This window comes from Cynoglossus semilaevis, chromosome 19 (assembly GCF_000523025.1).
Source record: "Cynoglossus semilaevis isolate Cse_v1.0 chromosome 19, Cse_v1.0, whole genome shotgun sequence".
In the NCBI taxonomy this organism is placed as follows: Eukaryota; Metazoa; Chordata; class Actinopteri; order Pleuronectiformes; family Cynoglossidae; genus Cynoglossus; species Cynoglossus semilaevis.
The window spans coordinates 723,704-741,843 of NC_024325.1; the positions used below are offsets into that span (position 1 = coordinate 723,704).

At 39.1% G+C, this 18,140-nt stretch overlaps 1 protein-coding gene across 4 annotated transcripts in view; it reads left to right on the top strand.

Moving 5' to 3' along the window:
- pcdh1a (protocadherin 1a) overlaps positions 1 to 18,140 on the top strand; it is a 103,889-nt gene that overhangs the window by 26,402 nt on the left and 59,347 nt on the right. Inside the window, exon 5 of one of the 4 annotated variants that reach the window (XM_025065648.1) lies at positions 14,610 to 15,298. The exons of the other annotated variants lie outside the window; for them this stretch is intronic. Within the exon in view, the coding sequence (XP_024921416.1) occupies positions 14,610 to 14,618 (9 nt within the window). The 3' untranslated portion in view covers positions 14,619 to 15,298. Of the gene's footprint in view, positions 1 to 14,609; positions 15,299 to 18,140 lie in introns of those variants that run through there. 4 annotated transcript variants of the gene reach the window in all.

Here is an 18,140-nt window from a genome sequence, read left to right on the forward strand (position 1 = left end):
AAATTCCACCCCTCCAAATGATCCATAGCGGAAACTCACTGTCAAAAAAAAAAAATTTTTTTTTTTTTTTCTGATTGTAAAACCTCTTGGAGTGAAATAGCTTCACACAAATCGCTGGGCTATGATAAAAATACTTCCACCTGATTAAAGTGTTTTAAATGCTCAGTCATGATCGGATACTCCAGCTCCAATGTGCAGAGTTCGAGTCCTCGAAATTGCTCTCACACAATTTGCACCTGTTTGGATAATATTGTAATTAAAGCAGGGTAATTTGTCATAGCGTCTTGGCACGCATCCTGGTCTCAGGTGTGTATTACACATTTCCGATTGAGCCTAGAAAGGCAATTACATGCAGTAAAAATGTGCATTTTTCCTGGAGCAGTGATGTAGCTGCGCTGAAACCGCAGCACCGTTTAAATGGAAGAGGTGGAAAAATAGTTATACCCAATTTATTTTCATATTACATTTATTTATATATATGTATATATATATAAATGTAATATGATTTTTTTATATATATATATTTGTTGTGTTTAACCTTAACACTGTTTCCACGCTGATTTCGTCCTTGTTTTGCGTTGATTAGAGTTGTCACCTTTCAATGTGTTATATTTTCACGTCGGTTGCTGCAGAAACCAGTGACTCACTTGCACCATCACAGCTGCTAATTAGCTCTGTTGGGTTTTGGAGCTAGTGCCTTCGTTTCACACCTCGCTCCGTGCACATCCTAAATTTGAACATCACAACAACATCACAACTGGTACGTATGACTTCTACTGGGTCCAGAATGGAGCCTTTTCCCATCAGATTTAGCTAAAAGCAGTGCAAAAAAAAAAAAAAAAAAGAGAGAACTAGGTAGAGCGAGTCTGTGTTAGCCTTAATTACCTCGGCTCATTGTTCGAGAAGACCCACGCTTACTGAACCTTACGCATCCCTCTGAGCTTGGATTAGCCCACTTTAGCCATGCTGTTTGAACTGTTGATGAACAGCAGATAAAGAACGAGGCCAGATTTGGACTTGGACTTTCAAGTGACACATTTCTTTTCCTTTTTTTTTTCTTGTGCCAAAGGCCGTCCAAACTGAGAAAAAAAAAAAAAAAAAAAATCACCAATATAATTATCTACATTTCACTGATTGGTTGAAATCGAATGGCCCTACTGATTTAATATGCATATTTTTTTTCCAATGCCGGTTGTCAATTTCCTTGCCAGTATGTCTTTAACAGCCAAGGCACACACATTTGTACATGTATACACCCACACACGGACACCCACACATTCAGCTGTATGTGCGCAACGGCTTTGCCCTCGTTCTTCACCCGGGAAAAGATGCTGGAAGGAACAGGAGTTGAAGCTGCACTCAGTTCAGTTCTTATAATGTCATACTGCAGTCCATGGCCCTCACTTCCTAGCTAGGTTTGTACACTTGCTGTTTTTTTTTTATGGACAACTGTGAGTCGTCTCACAATGCAGTGATATGTTAGAAACTATTTGAAAAGGCTGCAGCCACTGTTGTTGTGGTGTTGTGTTGTTGTTGTTGTGTGTGTGGAAGCTTTTACCCAGATACTGCAGTGGCCTTGGATAAACATCAGCTTTGCAAGCTATTGTCTCCACGCTGTGTCTCATCACATAGTTTATGCATCTGTTTTAGATTGGCTTTATATGATCTTAGATACAAACTTTACTTTATAAAAAAAAAAAAAAAAAATCTATTATTAAGCACACTGTTCCTAACACAAATGAGTTAAACCGAATAGGTCTCTTGCTGCATGGTCACAGGAGAAACTGACGTGAGACAATGTCCAGAAATGGCTTTAACGTCTAGATTTTGTACGGACGTTTTTGTAGTTCCATCGCCATCTCCCATACATTTCTTAAGAATGTCTTGTTCCTTCTTTCGGCCGTACAAGGTTAGAGGAAATTTTGGTTCTCTGGAGAGCTGAGTGGAACAATACGTCGTCCCCGGCGCAATATGCGGAAGACGGATTGTGTTTTTTGTTTTTTGGCGTATTTTTTTTTTGTTAGCGTAAGTGAGTGACATAGCTACTTAACGAACAGCATGCTTATGGAGAAAATTTAGTTTTGTTGCGCTGTGGGAACGCAACGCCGATGTAAGTCGAGGACCAGCAAGTGGGTTAAAAAAAAAAAGTTTTTAATCTTTTTCAAATAGTGAGTATTTAATAATCATTTAGCCGTAGAAGTAATTTCCTACTTACAAATTCTTCTTCTTCTTTGGATTTTACCAGTAAATTTAAATTTTGTAAGATGCATTACTGCCACCTGGTGAATACTTCATGGATTTGCTTAGAACAGAAAGGAACAACAAGAGAATACAGAGAGAGGCGATAGAAGACGATGTGGTTCAATATCAGACATTTCTATTATCCTATGTATTATTATGTAATTTGTTGAGATAACCCACAGACTGAACATTTGAATCCCTGAATTAGGCGGACTCACGGGCGGATGGAAGAAAATTATTAGTATCTCTAGAGGAAAAAAAAAAAAAAAAGCAAACCAATTAGAGGAACATAATTATGTCTACTGCTTCAGTCACCCTGCTTGACATACATCGTGCTCACTTTGTTGTCACTGCAACATGGCAATTACTTCTACGTAGCTTGGTTATCGTGACCATTCGTGGAATGTGTGCTGTGAATGCAACACACTCATTAGGGCTTTATTTTAATGAGAATGAACTTGGGCGGACAGGTGTCAGGTGACCTGCGCCTGCAAGTGCGAGCGCTACGGTGGACATGCGAGAGCTACCGGAGGACTCCACTTCATAGACCTAGAGGGTAAAACAGTAGAACTGCAGGGTTATTGGAAAAGTGTCGGCTAACGCTGTCGGAGGCTACGGCATGATTCTCAGCTTCGGATGCTGATTCACTGCTAATTACGTTTCCTTTAGAGAAAGTGATTTAGAAAAATGAAACTGGCAAGTTCTCCTCCTTCACGTGGTACCGAGATCAAATTAAAACGAGAACTTCCCACACGCGATGTACAATGAGTTGTTTTACTCACAAGACTCCCGCAAACAACCGCGAAATCGTCCTTTCTGACAAGCCGTTCTCTGATTTATTATGACTCCGACTATGATACTAAATTTGGGCCTTATCAACAGAGAGCACGACTTTTCTAATCAGCAGAAATCAAACACAACGCTGAATATATTTAATGAAATGGCCCCATGCGGAGAGATGACGGCGGGCATGTGACACGCAGAGCTTTCAAAATCGCGAACCTGTCACTTGTCCCGATCACACACTTTCTGATATGTGCCGGGGAAAAAGGAGAAATTCGGTTGACATCCGACTGTTGTGCATACCTGTTTTGTTTGGCTGTCAAACTGTCAACTCCAACAAATCCGCCAGTGTGTTCTTAGAGACGCAACAGAGAAGACAAAGGAACCCAGGAAGTGAAAACAATTGTAAAGCAATGTGAAATATAATTCGTTTTCGTGTGAACGCCAACAATTTTTTTTTTCTGGGCAGAAGGCCAAGATATGTTCACACTCCTTGTAGTAAATTAAGAAAAATGAAACATCCAATGATAAAAAATGTACTATACAAATAAAAAAAAGATAAGAAAATACTAAAGGACTGGTACCTCACAAGTGGTCTGGAAATGTCCGCAGTTCAAAATGTCTTGTAAGGAATGTTTACGCTGCGGTTGGTGGTAATAGCTCGTAATGAGACAAAGATATTTCATGAATAACTTTATCATTTCAGTAATTAGGTCAAATCACCCAGAGAACTCAGAATACTGAGTGCATTTTGATCTTGGCTTATCAACCCCTGTCATTGCTGGTCAATATTGTTGTGGTCCTAAATTACAATCGTTTTTGTCCGTCTTTCTCCTGCTTTTGTGGCCGTTGTTTGGTTTTTGTGGTCCTAAATTACAGTCGTTTGTGTGCGTCTTTCTCCTCCTGCTTTTGTGGCCGTTGTTTGGTTGGTTCTGTAGAGAAACAAAGCTCGTTTACTTGTTGAGCATAAATTCTGGCAGCAACCGTAACCCTATAATAATAGATGGATGGATGGATGGATGGATGTATGGATAGATGGATAGATGTATAGATGGATGGATAGATGGATAGATATATAAGTATATAGGTACATATTCATATATAAATCACTATATATGTGTATATATGAAATAGATAGATAGATAAGTATATAGGTACATATTCATGTATAAATCACTATATATGTGTATATATGCATATATACCGCATATACATTCGTATTAGCCGATTCGCGTATAAGCCGACCCCTGAAAATTGATCCCAAAATGGTGATTCTTTACAAAAACTCTCATATAAGCCGACCGTAATGTTTTCAATTTTTTTGCCGTGGTAAAATGTCTTACTCCTGAAAATGACTGTTTACAAAATGGTGATTCTTTTGCCGAGGTAAAGTGTCTTACTCCTGAAAATGACTGTTTACGTTAAAATTGCGAAGATTTCACCCATGTTTGTTGCGAAATTCAGAATAGACGTGATTTTCTTTTTTTTTTTTTTTTTTGCATTACAGTAGTCCAGTTAAAATAATTATTAAATATCAGTTGTAGATTGTGTTTTTAATCTATTCATTGCATTCAAGTGTGATGATATTTTTTTGACCATAGATTCGACTTGGTGTTTATTATCAGTGATGATGGAAAATGCTCTCCCGGGTATTTATTTATTCATTTATTACTATTAAATTACCTTTATGCGTTTGATCTAAACCCCCCATTTCTTCATATTTTGCTTATTATTTTCTCTTTCTTATTTTCTTGTTTACTCGGGCTGCCGGATAAATAGAGTCAAAAATATTCACCTAACATCCGCTGTAATCCTTGGAAGTTCCTCGCCGGCGTTAAAGGGATGTGTGTAACCATAAATTAAAGAAGGGGACGAGTGCGACGTCCGGTGATCAATCTCTCCAAACTATAAAAGATGGCATAGCTCAATAAAAGGAGTCTTATGAATAAATGCTAGATGAATGCATTGTCTGCTGTAGTCAGCATAACTGTGATTTTCTTTGGCACCACTTTTGTAGCTGTCTGATGCTGTCTTTTTTTATGTCAGTTGGACCAGAGACTGGTTGCCTATGCATCAACGCACTGCTGCCATTTGTTAAGCAGCAAGTCAGCACTGATTTTTCCTTTTTTTTTTTTTTTTTTCTCTCTTTTGATGTATATGACGCTCATTAGTGTGAAGTTCCCTGACTTCAGATCAGCGCACCAAGACAAGTGTCAAACCATCAACATGTTCGTGTTCTAATATCCCAACACTGCGTATCACTTGCTTGACTGTGTTCGGGTAAAAAAACATCAGGCCTGGGCTGGTGGTTTACCTGATAAGATTGGAATATAAGTCACTGAGATTAAAGTGTAAAAAAAAAAAAAAAAAAAAAAAAAAGCGCTAAAGAAACCGTCAATGTCATCGACTGTTTTTTTTTTTTTTTCTCTCCAAATTATGCAGCTCAGGAAGCAACATAAATAATGTACTCCAACTTGTTTAATGATTCTAAAGGTGGTAGTGGTACTACGTTCTCTTCAGGAGGAAAAAAAAAAAAAAAAAAAGCAATTTTTTCCGCCTCACAGACCTCTCTTAAGACAAGTTTGCAACTAGAAAATAAGTTCTGGTTTCCATTCTTAGTCAGTAACCTTGTGTCACAGAGGTGACTTTATGCAAAAACCACCAAAGGAAACACAAAATCCAATATATTTGAATTGGGTGGTTAGGACTCCAGAATACAAACAACTCTGTGGCTTTGTAGATTGATGTACATCCCATTCACATGACAGGAAGTATGCACAAAGTCAATTTGTAAAATGTCATTGACTGGCTGGAGACCAACAGACTGGTAATATTGATGCACTTTAGTGTGAAAGACTCTGATCCGTGTAGAGGCTACGGTAGGGACTGCAGTTGTCTCGGACCCAGAGGGTTGTGGGTTAGAAGCCAGATGTAGTAGATTATATGGTGACCCCAGGTATGGCAAAACCTTTAAGAAATAGCACCTCAATTGTATTGATTGTTGGTTAAAATATGTTGGTAGGAGACAATGAGACGAAAATAATTTTCAGAAAATTTAACCTTAGTTTATCTTACATACAAATATGATTAAAATAGAGGTTCATTTGGTACCGAGCCGCAGTGGAACACAGTAAAAAAAAAAAAAAAGTACTTCTGTTGTACTAATTTACTTCATTCAAAGATAACCCAGTCATATCCATTTACTTCCTTTAGTTAAAGATAATCTGAGAATATTTCAAAATAAAATGTCGTTCAGACACTGAAACTAACAGAACAAAGTCTAAAAGGTGTTTTATTTTGAAAATGTACGATGCCTCGCTACTGGTCCGCAGTAACAGGTGGTACTGGCTGACCAGTCTAAATGTTTAAATGAAAATGGGTGAATGGGTGAGTAAAACTGTGGTCACAAGGGTGAGGTCAGTGAAGGCAGCACAAAGGCAAATGACTTAAATAAGGAAAGGCTCTTTGAACGAGGACGCCGATTGATTTTGTTTGTACCGCATCTCCGCACTCGATTATCAAAGTTTTCGCTCTGGGATTGGTTTGTTCAAACCTGTTTTCTTGGTCGGGCCAAGGACTGAAATGTAGACAGTAGATAATGAGGTAGGAAATACGCCAGGAAATACTCTTCTTTGTATTTTAGAGTACGGTTTAAAAAAGTCTGTTGTGTGCATGGGTGTCGGATTACACAGACATTTCAGCATGGACCGGTTTTATCTGCAAAGGGTGTTGGGTGAGGAGATGGAGATGGGTATCACAAAAGACCTGCAAATGAACAAAAACGAAATAAAAAATAAAACGTATCCTTTCTGCCTGGAGATCGTGACTGTTTGTACGACACCTTATTCCAGTGTGTAAAAAAAAAAAAAAGTATACACAGAGCGTAAAAAATTGTAATTAATGCTATGTTCTTTTTACTTTTTACGTGTTTCCCATTGGATAGCTTAATAAAAAATGTGCATGCAAATGAGAGAAAGTTTGAATTTGAATTAGGGAGCAAGGCAGTTGAGAGAAATTGAGACGTTAAGGCTTAAAAAATTGCGTCTGTGGCTGCAAATTGTTACCCACGGCAGCAGAAAATACTGTATCCAAACAACACAAATTACAGAACTATTCAACTGCTCCAATTTCTCAACCGGCTGCTGGGCTTAATGTCACACTTTGCTTTTTTTTCTATCGCGCTTTTAAAGTTTTTAGTTTGACATTTGACGTGACGTACGGCAGGTCACCGTCGGTATCTTCCAGGAGCATTTCAAAGCCACCGGTCTTCATGAGCTCTGGTTATTACATCTCGTCTTTTTCAATTAAATAATTCCATATCAAATACTCTTGTATTATGCCACCACTTATTGCTTTAATCAACCAAGGACCCGTGCCAAAAGTCCTCTGATCAATTGAGAGAACTCTGCGCGGAGCTCACCCCCGGCTGCCAGCCGTGAGCCGCCTTGATGTCATCAAAATGTCCGGCAGTGCTGACTTGCTCTTTGATGCGGGCGGGAATTAATTAAAGTGTTGCTAGTGATCTATATATGTATTAAAAAAAAAATGAAGGTCTCTTCCTATTGATCAAGTCAGATGAAATGCCAGCAGTTTCAACAGTGATTCATATTTGCTCCCAAGGAGATTATAGACAAGTAATTGACATAAAATAATACGTAAAATGTGTAACTTTTAAAGTACAGTTAAAGCTGGGCTGAGACTCAGCTCCATGATGGCATTGCCTTTAGCCGAGATATTATATCTCCACATATCCCAGCCTTCCTACCTTCTGCCAGGCAGATTAGTGCTTTTATCAATAAGCGGCTTAGCATTAAAGTGTCCCTCAATAATATGCCATGACGTCTCAAGTTTTGCTTCTCCTCCCTCTCCACATATCACGTTTCCTTATTTCCACACCCTGAAATCCTTTACTTTAACTAATGATATTAACCTGCGTGTCAGGGAAACAGCCAGACGCTGTGCGTTCCCCACATAGGGTCACATGAGCAGCCTGCACTGGCCGAGGAGGCCCAGAGAGCGCTATCCCCATCGGACATACTACCCCATTAGAAACCTGCACTGCACCATAAAACCCATTATGATCCATTAGAGAAGTGCTCTGGCACAGAGACACCTTAAAGATCAGCAAGAAACAAAGGTGCACGGTTGCAGATGGTGTGAAACTCATTTGATTTCCGACCGAGTTGCCTTTTCTTTTTTTTTTTTTTTCTTTTTTGTTTCCTTTCACCGTATTTATTTACACTAGATCCTTGTGTCCCGTTTTGATGTAGAAGTTAAAAAATAAAAGAATAAATGAAATATAAATGTATACTATAAGAATTTGCGGTATGTATGGAAAACATACATTTATTTAATAAAATAAATTTTATTTAGGCATGTACGATATTAGCATTTTGCCAATATCCGATATGCCGATAGATATCCGATTACGACTGATACCGATCCGTGCAGCCATTCCTCCCCGAAAGATTTTTTTTAGGCCAATTGACACATATCCTAAAGGCATTCCGCAAGTTAGCGTTGTTTGTACAAAATAAAATTCGTACTCCGATTCAAGCGAATCTCGCGGAAACCAGGTATCGCATTATTGGGTATTCATAATCAGAGGAAAAACCAATCATGATCCTTGCGGATATTTTCGATAGTTATGCTAACATCGGGCCGATAATATCGGTCGGTCGATATTATCGGACATCTATACTAATAGTGAACAACCTCGTATTGTACATCATTAGGATTAAATGAGGCTTAAAATGAGCATTTTGGAGTTAAAACAGGTGTCAGCTGAGATATCAGTGGTTGGGCCTGAGCTGGCACTGGAGTCAGCGAAAAGGCCGTTTGATTGGAAGAACTGCAAACAGCTGTGCGGCCTCAGCACACCTTTTCCTGGTCCGCACTGCTCATTACGTGCGATGACTCAGATGCAAAATCTTCCAGAGGAAAGGCACTTCTGAAATCTCACGTCCAGTGAAAGGTCAGTGCCTGACTCGGCTTTACATTTTTAAATCGGGGTGCATCAATCTTTCCCGCTACGATTGAATTGTTTTGAGATAAACAAGTTCAACATTATGAAATTGTAAAAAAAAAAAAAAAAAAAAAAAAATTAAAAATTTTAAAAAAAAAAAAAAAAACACAACAAACTTAACATAAAATAAAAACATGGAAATACTCACCTGTAACTTAAGGTATGGATTATTAACCATGTATATTAACAGAAGTTGAATTCACTCTGGGTAGCGGTGATTTTTTGGGGGGGGGGGCACCGCTACCCGTGATGTACAGTACCAGCCTCACTGAGTAATTGTTCTGTCTAGTTCGAAGGTCCATTCATCACAGCTGCTGATGTTGCATTAATGCTCAGCTTCCTTTCATTTAGCAACGCATTTTTCATTGTTGTGCAACATTTAACCCTTAGGTGCGTTCATGGTACTGGGTTTAGTACCCAAGTATTTATGAACATAAATCTCCGGAAAGTGGCGCTTTGGCTCAGAGGCAATGTCTCTGTCATTGGTGTGGAACCCCAGGGTTCACTTTCTGGGCAAGATCGGAGCCCGGTTAGAGCGGTTGGTACCTTCCAGTGGACTCACCACTGATGATTTGGGTGGCGACTGCTGCCCCTGTGACCCAGTGACGGATAAGCGGATGAAAATGGATGGATGGATAGATGGAGATATCTAAAAAATCTATATTAGCTTATCCGATATTAGCTTTTTGCCGATATCCACTGAAAATCTATATGGGCTTATTCGATATTAGCTTTTTGCCGATATCCAATATGGTCCAAACACTTATTTTCCGATTCCGATATCAACCGATACCCGCAGCCGATTTTCCCCAAAACTATTTTTAGGTCACATGACATATCTGCTGTCATGGAATTAATTTTTTTTTAAAGCAATCCCAGCGTACCTGGCACAACCCAGGCATTGGTTTATTAGGTTTTCATTTTCTGTGCAGTAGCTCACGTCAGTGCTCCGTCAGTCAGAGAGCCTCGATGTTGTACAAGGAATTTCCATTGTAGGGCGAAAAAAGGAGACTCTATTATCACTAGATCTGCTGTCAATTATCTTTCTGTGCCAGTAATAAACGGAAAAAAAGAAGAGTTTGTCACATTTGGGAGCATGGCCCTAAAAGGGTAACAGATTTATGATCTGTAAGTGTGATTCGGGCATTGGCATTTCCAAGACTTTCCAAAACTGTAAAGTCTGTCAACATAAATTGACAAAAAGACGGAGGTTCTTGTTTTCCGGGACGTAGCTCCAGCTTATTGAACGTGTCGCTGCAGTAGAAACAACCCCGTTCGTTCCTTATGCTTGTAAAGTAACTTAGTCACGGAACTGCGTGAGCAGCAGAATCATCCAGCAGCCAGACGGAGTGTGATTGCAGATTGACCTACACTCAGCACACAGACAACAGGTCTGTTACGTACAGTGAAGGGCACGACTCAACATGTAACACAGCTCTCCACAACGCTGCAATTCCTCAGCCCAGGAAGTGAAAAAGCCCTATTTTCGACACCCCTGATCTGATGCATATTCATCATAAACACTTTTGACTGTTCATTCATCTATATCAGGCGTGGGCACAATTTTTGACTCGCGAGACCCAATTGTCCTAAAATTGAACAGGGCGACCAAGTCAGGAGCAGATTGATGGAGCGTTAAGATAAATTACATGTAAAAGTCACGCATAAAGGCTATAAAATTTTATACCTCATTTTATACGCCATCTATTGGGGAAAATGGGTATTGCAGGGAAAAGGCAGCAGTATAATGATACTATAAATAAATGATATCATTTGTAAAATTTTGGCGGACCGTATCTGGCCCCCGTGCCTTAGTTTCCCCATGCCTGTTCTATATCTCAGTGCCTCCTTTTTTTTTTTTTTTTGGAGTCTGTAATCTCCTAGTGCATCTCTGCCATTCTCTTCCATTCGATGTCACATTTTTTACCTTCTTTTTTCATTTGAACTCATCCGTTTGTTTTCAGTTCCTTTTTCTCCAGCCAGTCTTGATGATCTCACCTGATGGCCCCTGCACCTACGCACGCTGCCCCACACCTTTTTTTTTTCCTCTTTTCTTCGCATCGATAGACAATTACACCCACGTGCACGATCACACCCGGTGCACCAACTGAACTCACCTTGGTTATATTCATAGTCTGCTCAACAGATGGCTCACTGCTTAGAAATGTCACAAGTGAAAGGGCTGCCTCGTTGGCAGGCTGGTGTTTTATCACTTTCGTCTCCAGAACTGGGTTCGCTTTCTCCGCCTAATGCAGGAACACGACAACAACTGTCTTTATCGGAAGCAGCCGACAACTGGGCTCGTACGGCCAGTGATTTCCACTCCGGCCGCACCTCTGTGTTCTGTTCCGCAGCAAGTGCAAGGAACTAGATGGGAATTTATCAGTGGGCGCGAGAGGTCGGAAATCCTGGTTGCTATTAAGGTCGTCATTTAGTGTAGCTGTTATCACGTCTCCTTTACACGCAGTAGGTCCTTGGTTTGAGCCCCGCAGGAACCACATACTTAATCCTCTTTTTGTAAGTGGCTTTGGATGAAAGCTGCTAAATGCATAATCGTAAATTAAAAAAAAAAAAAATAAAACGTATTATTAATTGTGTGGTTCCATAGTGTAGCAGTTATCATGCCCGCCTTACACATCTGCCTTACACGATGAAGGTCCTCGGGTTCAAGCCTACCAGGAACCGCACACTTAATAGCGCCTCCTTCGGGGGTTGCAGACTCAATATAAATATGAATTAATTTATTTTTTTTTAAATAGTTTAAATTAATTATTTAGAATACGAAGAAAACTTCACTTGCTCAACACATTCTTTCTGCCCTAGAAATGTACCAAGATTTGCACAAAGGCAATTAAGAGAGAAGGCAGGTGTTACAGACGGTGATGGTCTGTTGGTTCGGGGAGGACACAGTGGAAAAGGTGGTTTGTAGCGCCTGTTCTGTTGGCCAAATCCCACTTTCACCGAGGGAGAAACACACTGATCTGACATTGACAAATAAATCAACTTCTCCAACTGCTAGTTTCATGCCCCTAAAACTCTCGTCTCACCCTCTGTCTCTAGCCTTTTCTCCACCATTTTCTTTTAGCGCCTTCAACCTCCTGTCTCTGCAGATCCTCACCAAGGAAATCCTTTTTTTTCTTTTTTCTTTTTTCCCCCCACTCTCCACTGCCCTACATTCTTTTGTTCTTTCCTTCCAGCCATGCCCTCCATTTCTCTCAGACCATCATTACTTACTTTCCTGTTTTTCTTCTTTCTTTCTTTTTCTTTTTGTCTGGTTGCTTTTTAAAGTGCTGATGATTTTTTTTTTTTTTTTTTTTGCATTTGAAGAGATCTGGCCCGCATTTATTATCGAGTCATGTGCGGTGGCTTTTTCAGCACGTTTAATAGGCCGATTCAAGTGGCCAATAATTAACGTCATAGCTTCTGTTTCGTGTCACTGATGTGACTAACATGGCATTTAAACACTATAAATTGTCCGCCATGTAGCAACATTTTATTGCTTTTAGAGTGAAATTGTCATAGTCTGGTGCGATTAAGCGTGAGACGGTGAAGTAGCACAGGGGTTGAAGGCATAGCTCAGCAGTGATTATTGCAGAGGTTTAATGACTGCCGCGCTCCTGTAAAAGACCTTCTGGGGCACTGAAACGAGATGCCAAGTAGAAAACACAATTAATTGCTTGGCTTCATTTGTTGCCGCCTTATTCCCCGGAGAATTTGACTGAAACTTCATAAAATAAAGGCTTAAGAGCGACCGAAATACCTAAAGAGACTCATCTTACCATGCTCCATTTATTATATTGTTTGACTTCAGTTATCTAATGTTGGCATTCGGCGATTAGAGCAGATTTGTTGGGGATTAATGGTTTTACAGTATACCATGGATGGTAATTAGGAGTTATTATACCCTGTACATTTGCGATTGGTGGCACTACAAAAAAAAAATGTAATCAAAGGGGAAAATCTCCGTAGGGCCTTCACACCTTACTGTGTTTTCCTTTCACCTTGTCATCACCGCACAAGTATCACTTTCTTAAGGTACGTTAATGTAGCGATGAAGGACTGTAATGTGTGCGCTACTACTGCATGGGTTCACGCTTTGTTGTCATTAAATGTATTTCAGTTGATAGAATACTTTGAATATTCAAATAGAACATACAGGCTAGATGGTATACATATAAATACACAGTTTGATATTGGTCAAAATTTCACGATCGAACATCGATAAAAACAACTATATCCCGTCCGATCTAATACGTAAGCCTAAATGCTTTAGGTATCGGATCGATATCGGTATCTGTAGCTACTACTCCAAGTTGCAGTATCAGAATAAGCCTGAATGCTTTAGAGAAAAGGTATCGGATCGATATCGGTATCTGCAGCTACTACTCCAAGTTGCAGTATCAGACATGAAAAACTTGTACTTGTACTCGTATTGAGCCATCGTTAATATTAATGTGCTCTTGTACCGTGTTGTGATTTTTCTGACGGAATCAAATCAGTTGCTAAACTACTGCGATACTCTTTAAGTAACAAACATAATTTCAACAATCTACAACGTTAGAAGACGTACACGATTCGTCCAAACCTGATACCAATTTGGTTTTCTTTTTCTACACTAAAAAGTAAATATACACACGTACTTTTGACTCTTAACATGATAAAATGTATGTTTGGTTTTAAAGAATTCTCTGAAAACTATATTTTAGTAGAGGATTTTGTATATAAATAATCTAAAAGTTTGAATAAATGATGCATTTAAAGAATTCTCCAAAAACTATATTTTAGTACAGTATTTTAAATGTAGATAATCTAAAAGTTTGAATAAATGATGCATCTAATGCTCCCGATTATTTCTAAATGTACGTTTTTTTTTGTAGATTTTCTCATCATAATTATTGTTAGTGCAGAAAAACAAGTTGTATTTTTTACTCAGAAGTGACTAGAATGTCATTTTCATATCCTGATAGAAGTGACGCGAACACACATTCTGTGAATCGAAAAAAAAAAAAGAAAAGAAAAAAAAACCTACGGTGCACATTTTTGTTTGTGGGTATTAAAAATGCATTGCTGTTCTAAATCATTCTAATGCAAATTCTGAGGCTGTTAAGCAGCAGCACACTGCACACACATTTGATGAGTACAAATCCATCAAGCAGAAAAGAGAAAAAAAAAATTACAGTGCGCTGAATGTAATTGCAATAACAAATAGCGCGCTGGGTTATTCAATATATGGTCAATGCCGTACAAATTGGAGTCAGTGTTAAAAGAAAAGCAAAATGTGCATGTTTGTCACACCATTTACTTTTGGCCAGGCACAATGAGCAGTGCCGTTAAAAGAGCAGCACACCAGGGGTAAGGGAAAGTGTGATGAATAATAGAAGCTGAAATAATTACTGTTAATCAGTTAGAGGTAGGCTTTAACAGAAAACCAGGCAGTCCATATTGTACTCAACAATGTCTTTCTTACATAATACCATCACATTTGCATACTGACAAACAGACTTGATTTAAAAAACTCTGCAATGTTTTTTTTTTTTTTTCTTCCACCCTTTCTATTAAGTGTCTGTAGCAACAACAGCACTTAGAGGGCAGGTTGGAGCAGTGCAGTGTGGAATTTCAGCTCTTAACGTAATGACTCTCACAGGCGGTGGCAGCTAATACAGCACGGGGCTGCTTCAGGTTTGCAGTCGTACCAAATAGCATCTGGAATTTGACAGGATATGAGGAAGCAATCCCCTCTGAAAGCTCCAATGAACCACGCGGTTTGCTATATCGTTCTCTTGTTACAATCAAGCCCCCTCATGAATGACCCAATGACCCACCAGTGTGATAAAACTAATTATTTTCCACAGGCCCTGCTGCCTTATGGTCGGTAGGGAAAAGGATATCTTTACTATTAAAACCATTAAACTGAATCACTGGCCTGATTTTTTTTTTTTTTTTTTTTTTTTCCGGAGTGCTACTCAGCGTAGCATTTCTTTATTTCCAATCTTTATTATTATTATTCAAATTTAGAGGTAGTGACAGGTGCAGCCGCAGCCTCCGACAATATTTTGAAGACGTCGGTTGACTGATGGAACGTCCTTAATTAAAAAGAAAATGAACGTATCGGTGGCTTTCATTCTCGCCTTCGTATCACCACACATCTTAATCTCAAACCGATTAATCCTTTGCAGGGTTGCGGGGGAGAGAGCTGGAGGCGATTCCAGCAGTTACTGGGGCAAGGACAGGGTACATGTAGACAAGGGGTTTCAAACATATGGTCCGGGGGCCAAAACTAGCCCGCTTGATGAGTTTTTTTTTTTAAAAAAATACATACTAAACTTAACATTTCATGTTAAGCATTTTTTAAAAATAAAATTATATTTGATCAAATATGAATAAATAACAATACATATTTAATATATATGAATTTCTTGCATAAAAACAAAGGGGAAAAACATAAACATGGACTTGTTGTCATTATTTATATATTTTTATAGTTAACTATGTTATAATTATAGTTGTGCGGCCCACTTGACATCTAATTAGGTTGTATGCGGCCCGCGAACCAAAATTAGTTTGACACCCATGGTTCGGCTAATTCAGAGGGTATATTTAATGTTTTTCTGCAGCTTTTTGGACAGCGAGTTGCAACATGTGACGTCAAGGTAAAAAGAAAGTCCTCGCTTTACTTTGCTCTTCATATAATAGCATTACACACTTTTCATGTCAAATCCATTAGTAGTTAATAGGCTCAGTTACCGGTGTTCTGAACTGAGGTTTTTTTTTCTTTTTATTTATATTTTGTGTGTTATCTCCATATAAAACATGTACTGGTCCATTAGTTCACAGCCTACTTTTCCTTGCTCTACTCTTGTCGACATGGGTGGGTGTTAAAACAGGCCTGTGGAGGGTGCAGATTGAGAGATCCAGTGTTCTAGAAAGAGTAAATTTGCAGCTTCCTGACATTTTCCATGGCTGCACAGTTCGAGCTTCAGGGCATCATACACATTACACACACACACACACATACAATCACAATTGTCCAGCTTCCTATGCACTTCAAACAATACGCATCCACCGGCGCTGAGTTCACTGTAGCGAACTGGAACACTTGGCAGTAGTAGCTGTTCAATTAGTAAAATGGGCATTCGGATTGTCACATGAAGAGTCGTCCAGCAATCCAATCTGACATTTGGTTGTTAAATGTTTAAAGCTCATGTGGTACACAGTCAAAACCGAGTTCTGTTTCAACGAGAGCAATCGCTAATTACATTAAAGATATGCTTTTTGCTGTGATCCGATGACTCGGGTCCCGAGAGGAGGAGTGAGAGTCTTACACTTGTTCATTTATTCATCGAGTGCTGTCTGTCTGTTTGTCTAAACGAATCTCATCATTGATTTCTTCATTGGAATAAGTAACTTAGGAAGCATTTTTAAACTGTTCTGAGAACATGGAATTCCAATCATCATAGTGTTTTGCGCAACAACAACAACAAAAAAAAAACAACATAAAAAGGCGGAGCTTCTGGTTCTTTACATTACAGTGCTGTATGTCTAATATCAGTACAATCCATGGAAATAAAGAACCAGTGTCTAATATCAGTACAATCCATGGAAAGCCAGAAACAGCTGCTTCAGTACGAGGTGATAGTGCTCTTTCATAAAATAATCATGCGTCATAATTAGCTTGATCTTTTATGTAATAAAAATTAAAACAATCATCCCATAAACCTTCTAAATTTTAATCAAATTTATTGATGTTAACTATATTTTGAACCTCATAAATATAGTCTGCTTTGATAAAATCTAACTTTATTTACTGCTACTAGCGGTGACGTGTCGGTCGAGGAAAATCCGGTTCTTTGAAGTGAACGCCAGGAGCTGGCCCCTGATTGGAAGTGGAGCTGTTAAAAGCACGTACGTGATTGGTGAAGACGCGTAGTGGTGTCTGTGTCACGAACGAAACAGCTCTTGGAGTCGTCCCTTTGATGTGACTGGTGTACGCCGGGTCGTGCCTGTGGAGCGTGGCCGCTTTCATAGTTTACAGACAGCGCGTACGCAGAAAGAATCAGGAAAGAGGGGGGCGAGCGCCATAGATGCAAAGACTAAGGCTGGAAATTCAGCTCGCTCTTTTTTTTTCATATTTTTCATCAATGTTTGTTGGTTTTCTGAGATGGGTTGTAAAGTCAAATTAAAATTGATTTAGATTGATTTTTGTTTTTTTTTTTACTTTTTTAACTTTTAACATTTCCGAACCCAAAAATAAAACCATAAAAATAACGTACTTTATTTTTCTTTTAGCTTCACATCTTATTTATATTTTATTGTGTGATTCTTATGTTTAATATTGATTGCTTCTTCTTGTCTTCTGTCTGACCGTGGCTCAAACATATCATATGAACAGCAGTTTGTTGTTACATGTCCTGACGGTTTACCCTACCTGTCAATACAACATACACAACCTTACTGAGCATGCACACAAAAGAAAGACAATCGCTCTCTCTGCTCAACTGTTGCCATGGCGATGTGTAACCATTCTTAAGTGAAAGAATTGGGTGGAGCGTACAGTTGCTCATTGTTATATAAAGGTAACGGCACAGTTTTGGTTGCCTATACCGGAATGATAAAACAAGACTTTCGGAAACCCAAATGCACCACTCAGGAAGGTGCAAAAGGATTATTTGTAAAGTTCAACTTGAATGGACCCAAATGCACCACTCAGGAGATGCAAAAGGTGCAGAAGGATTATTTGTAAAGTTCAACTTGAACATTGGAATAGGACCACGCAGGAGCGACAGCAAAGTAGACATAAATTAGAAAGTAGGACCAGGAACAAAGACACCATGACCATCAGATTCAATGACTCGAGTGAGTGAAGGAGGGAGGTATTTATACCCAGGACACCAGGTTACACAAGTGAGACTAATGAACAGGTGATCACAGGACACAGGTGACAGCCAGACCTTACACTTTTCCATATAAATCTACATGACTAAGAAACGCCGTAAGCCGAGGACGGCCTGTAAATCCCCATTCGTAGTTGATACAACAGTGAGAGAAACCCACGAAGAGCCATTTCGGGATCGTATGCAAATTTTATGCAGTA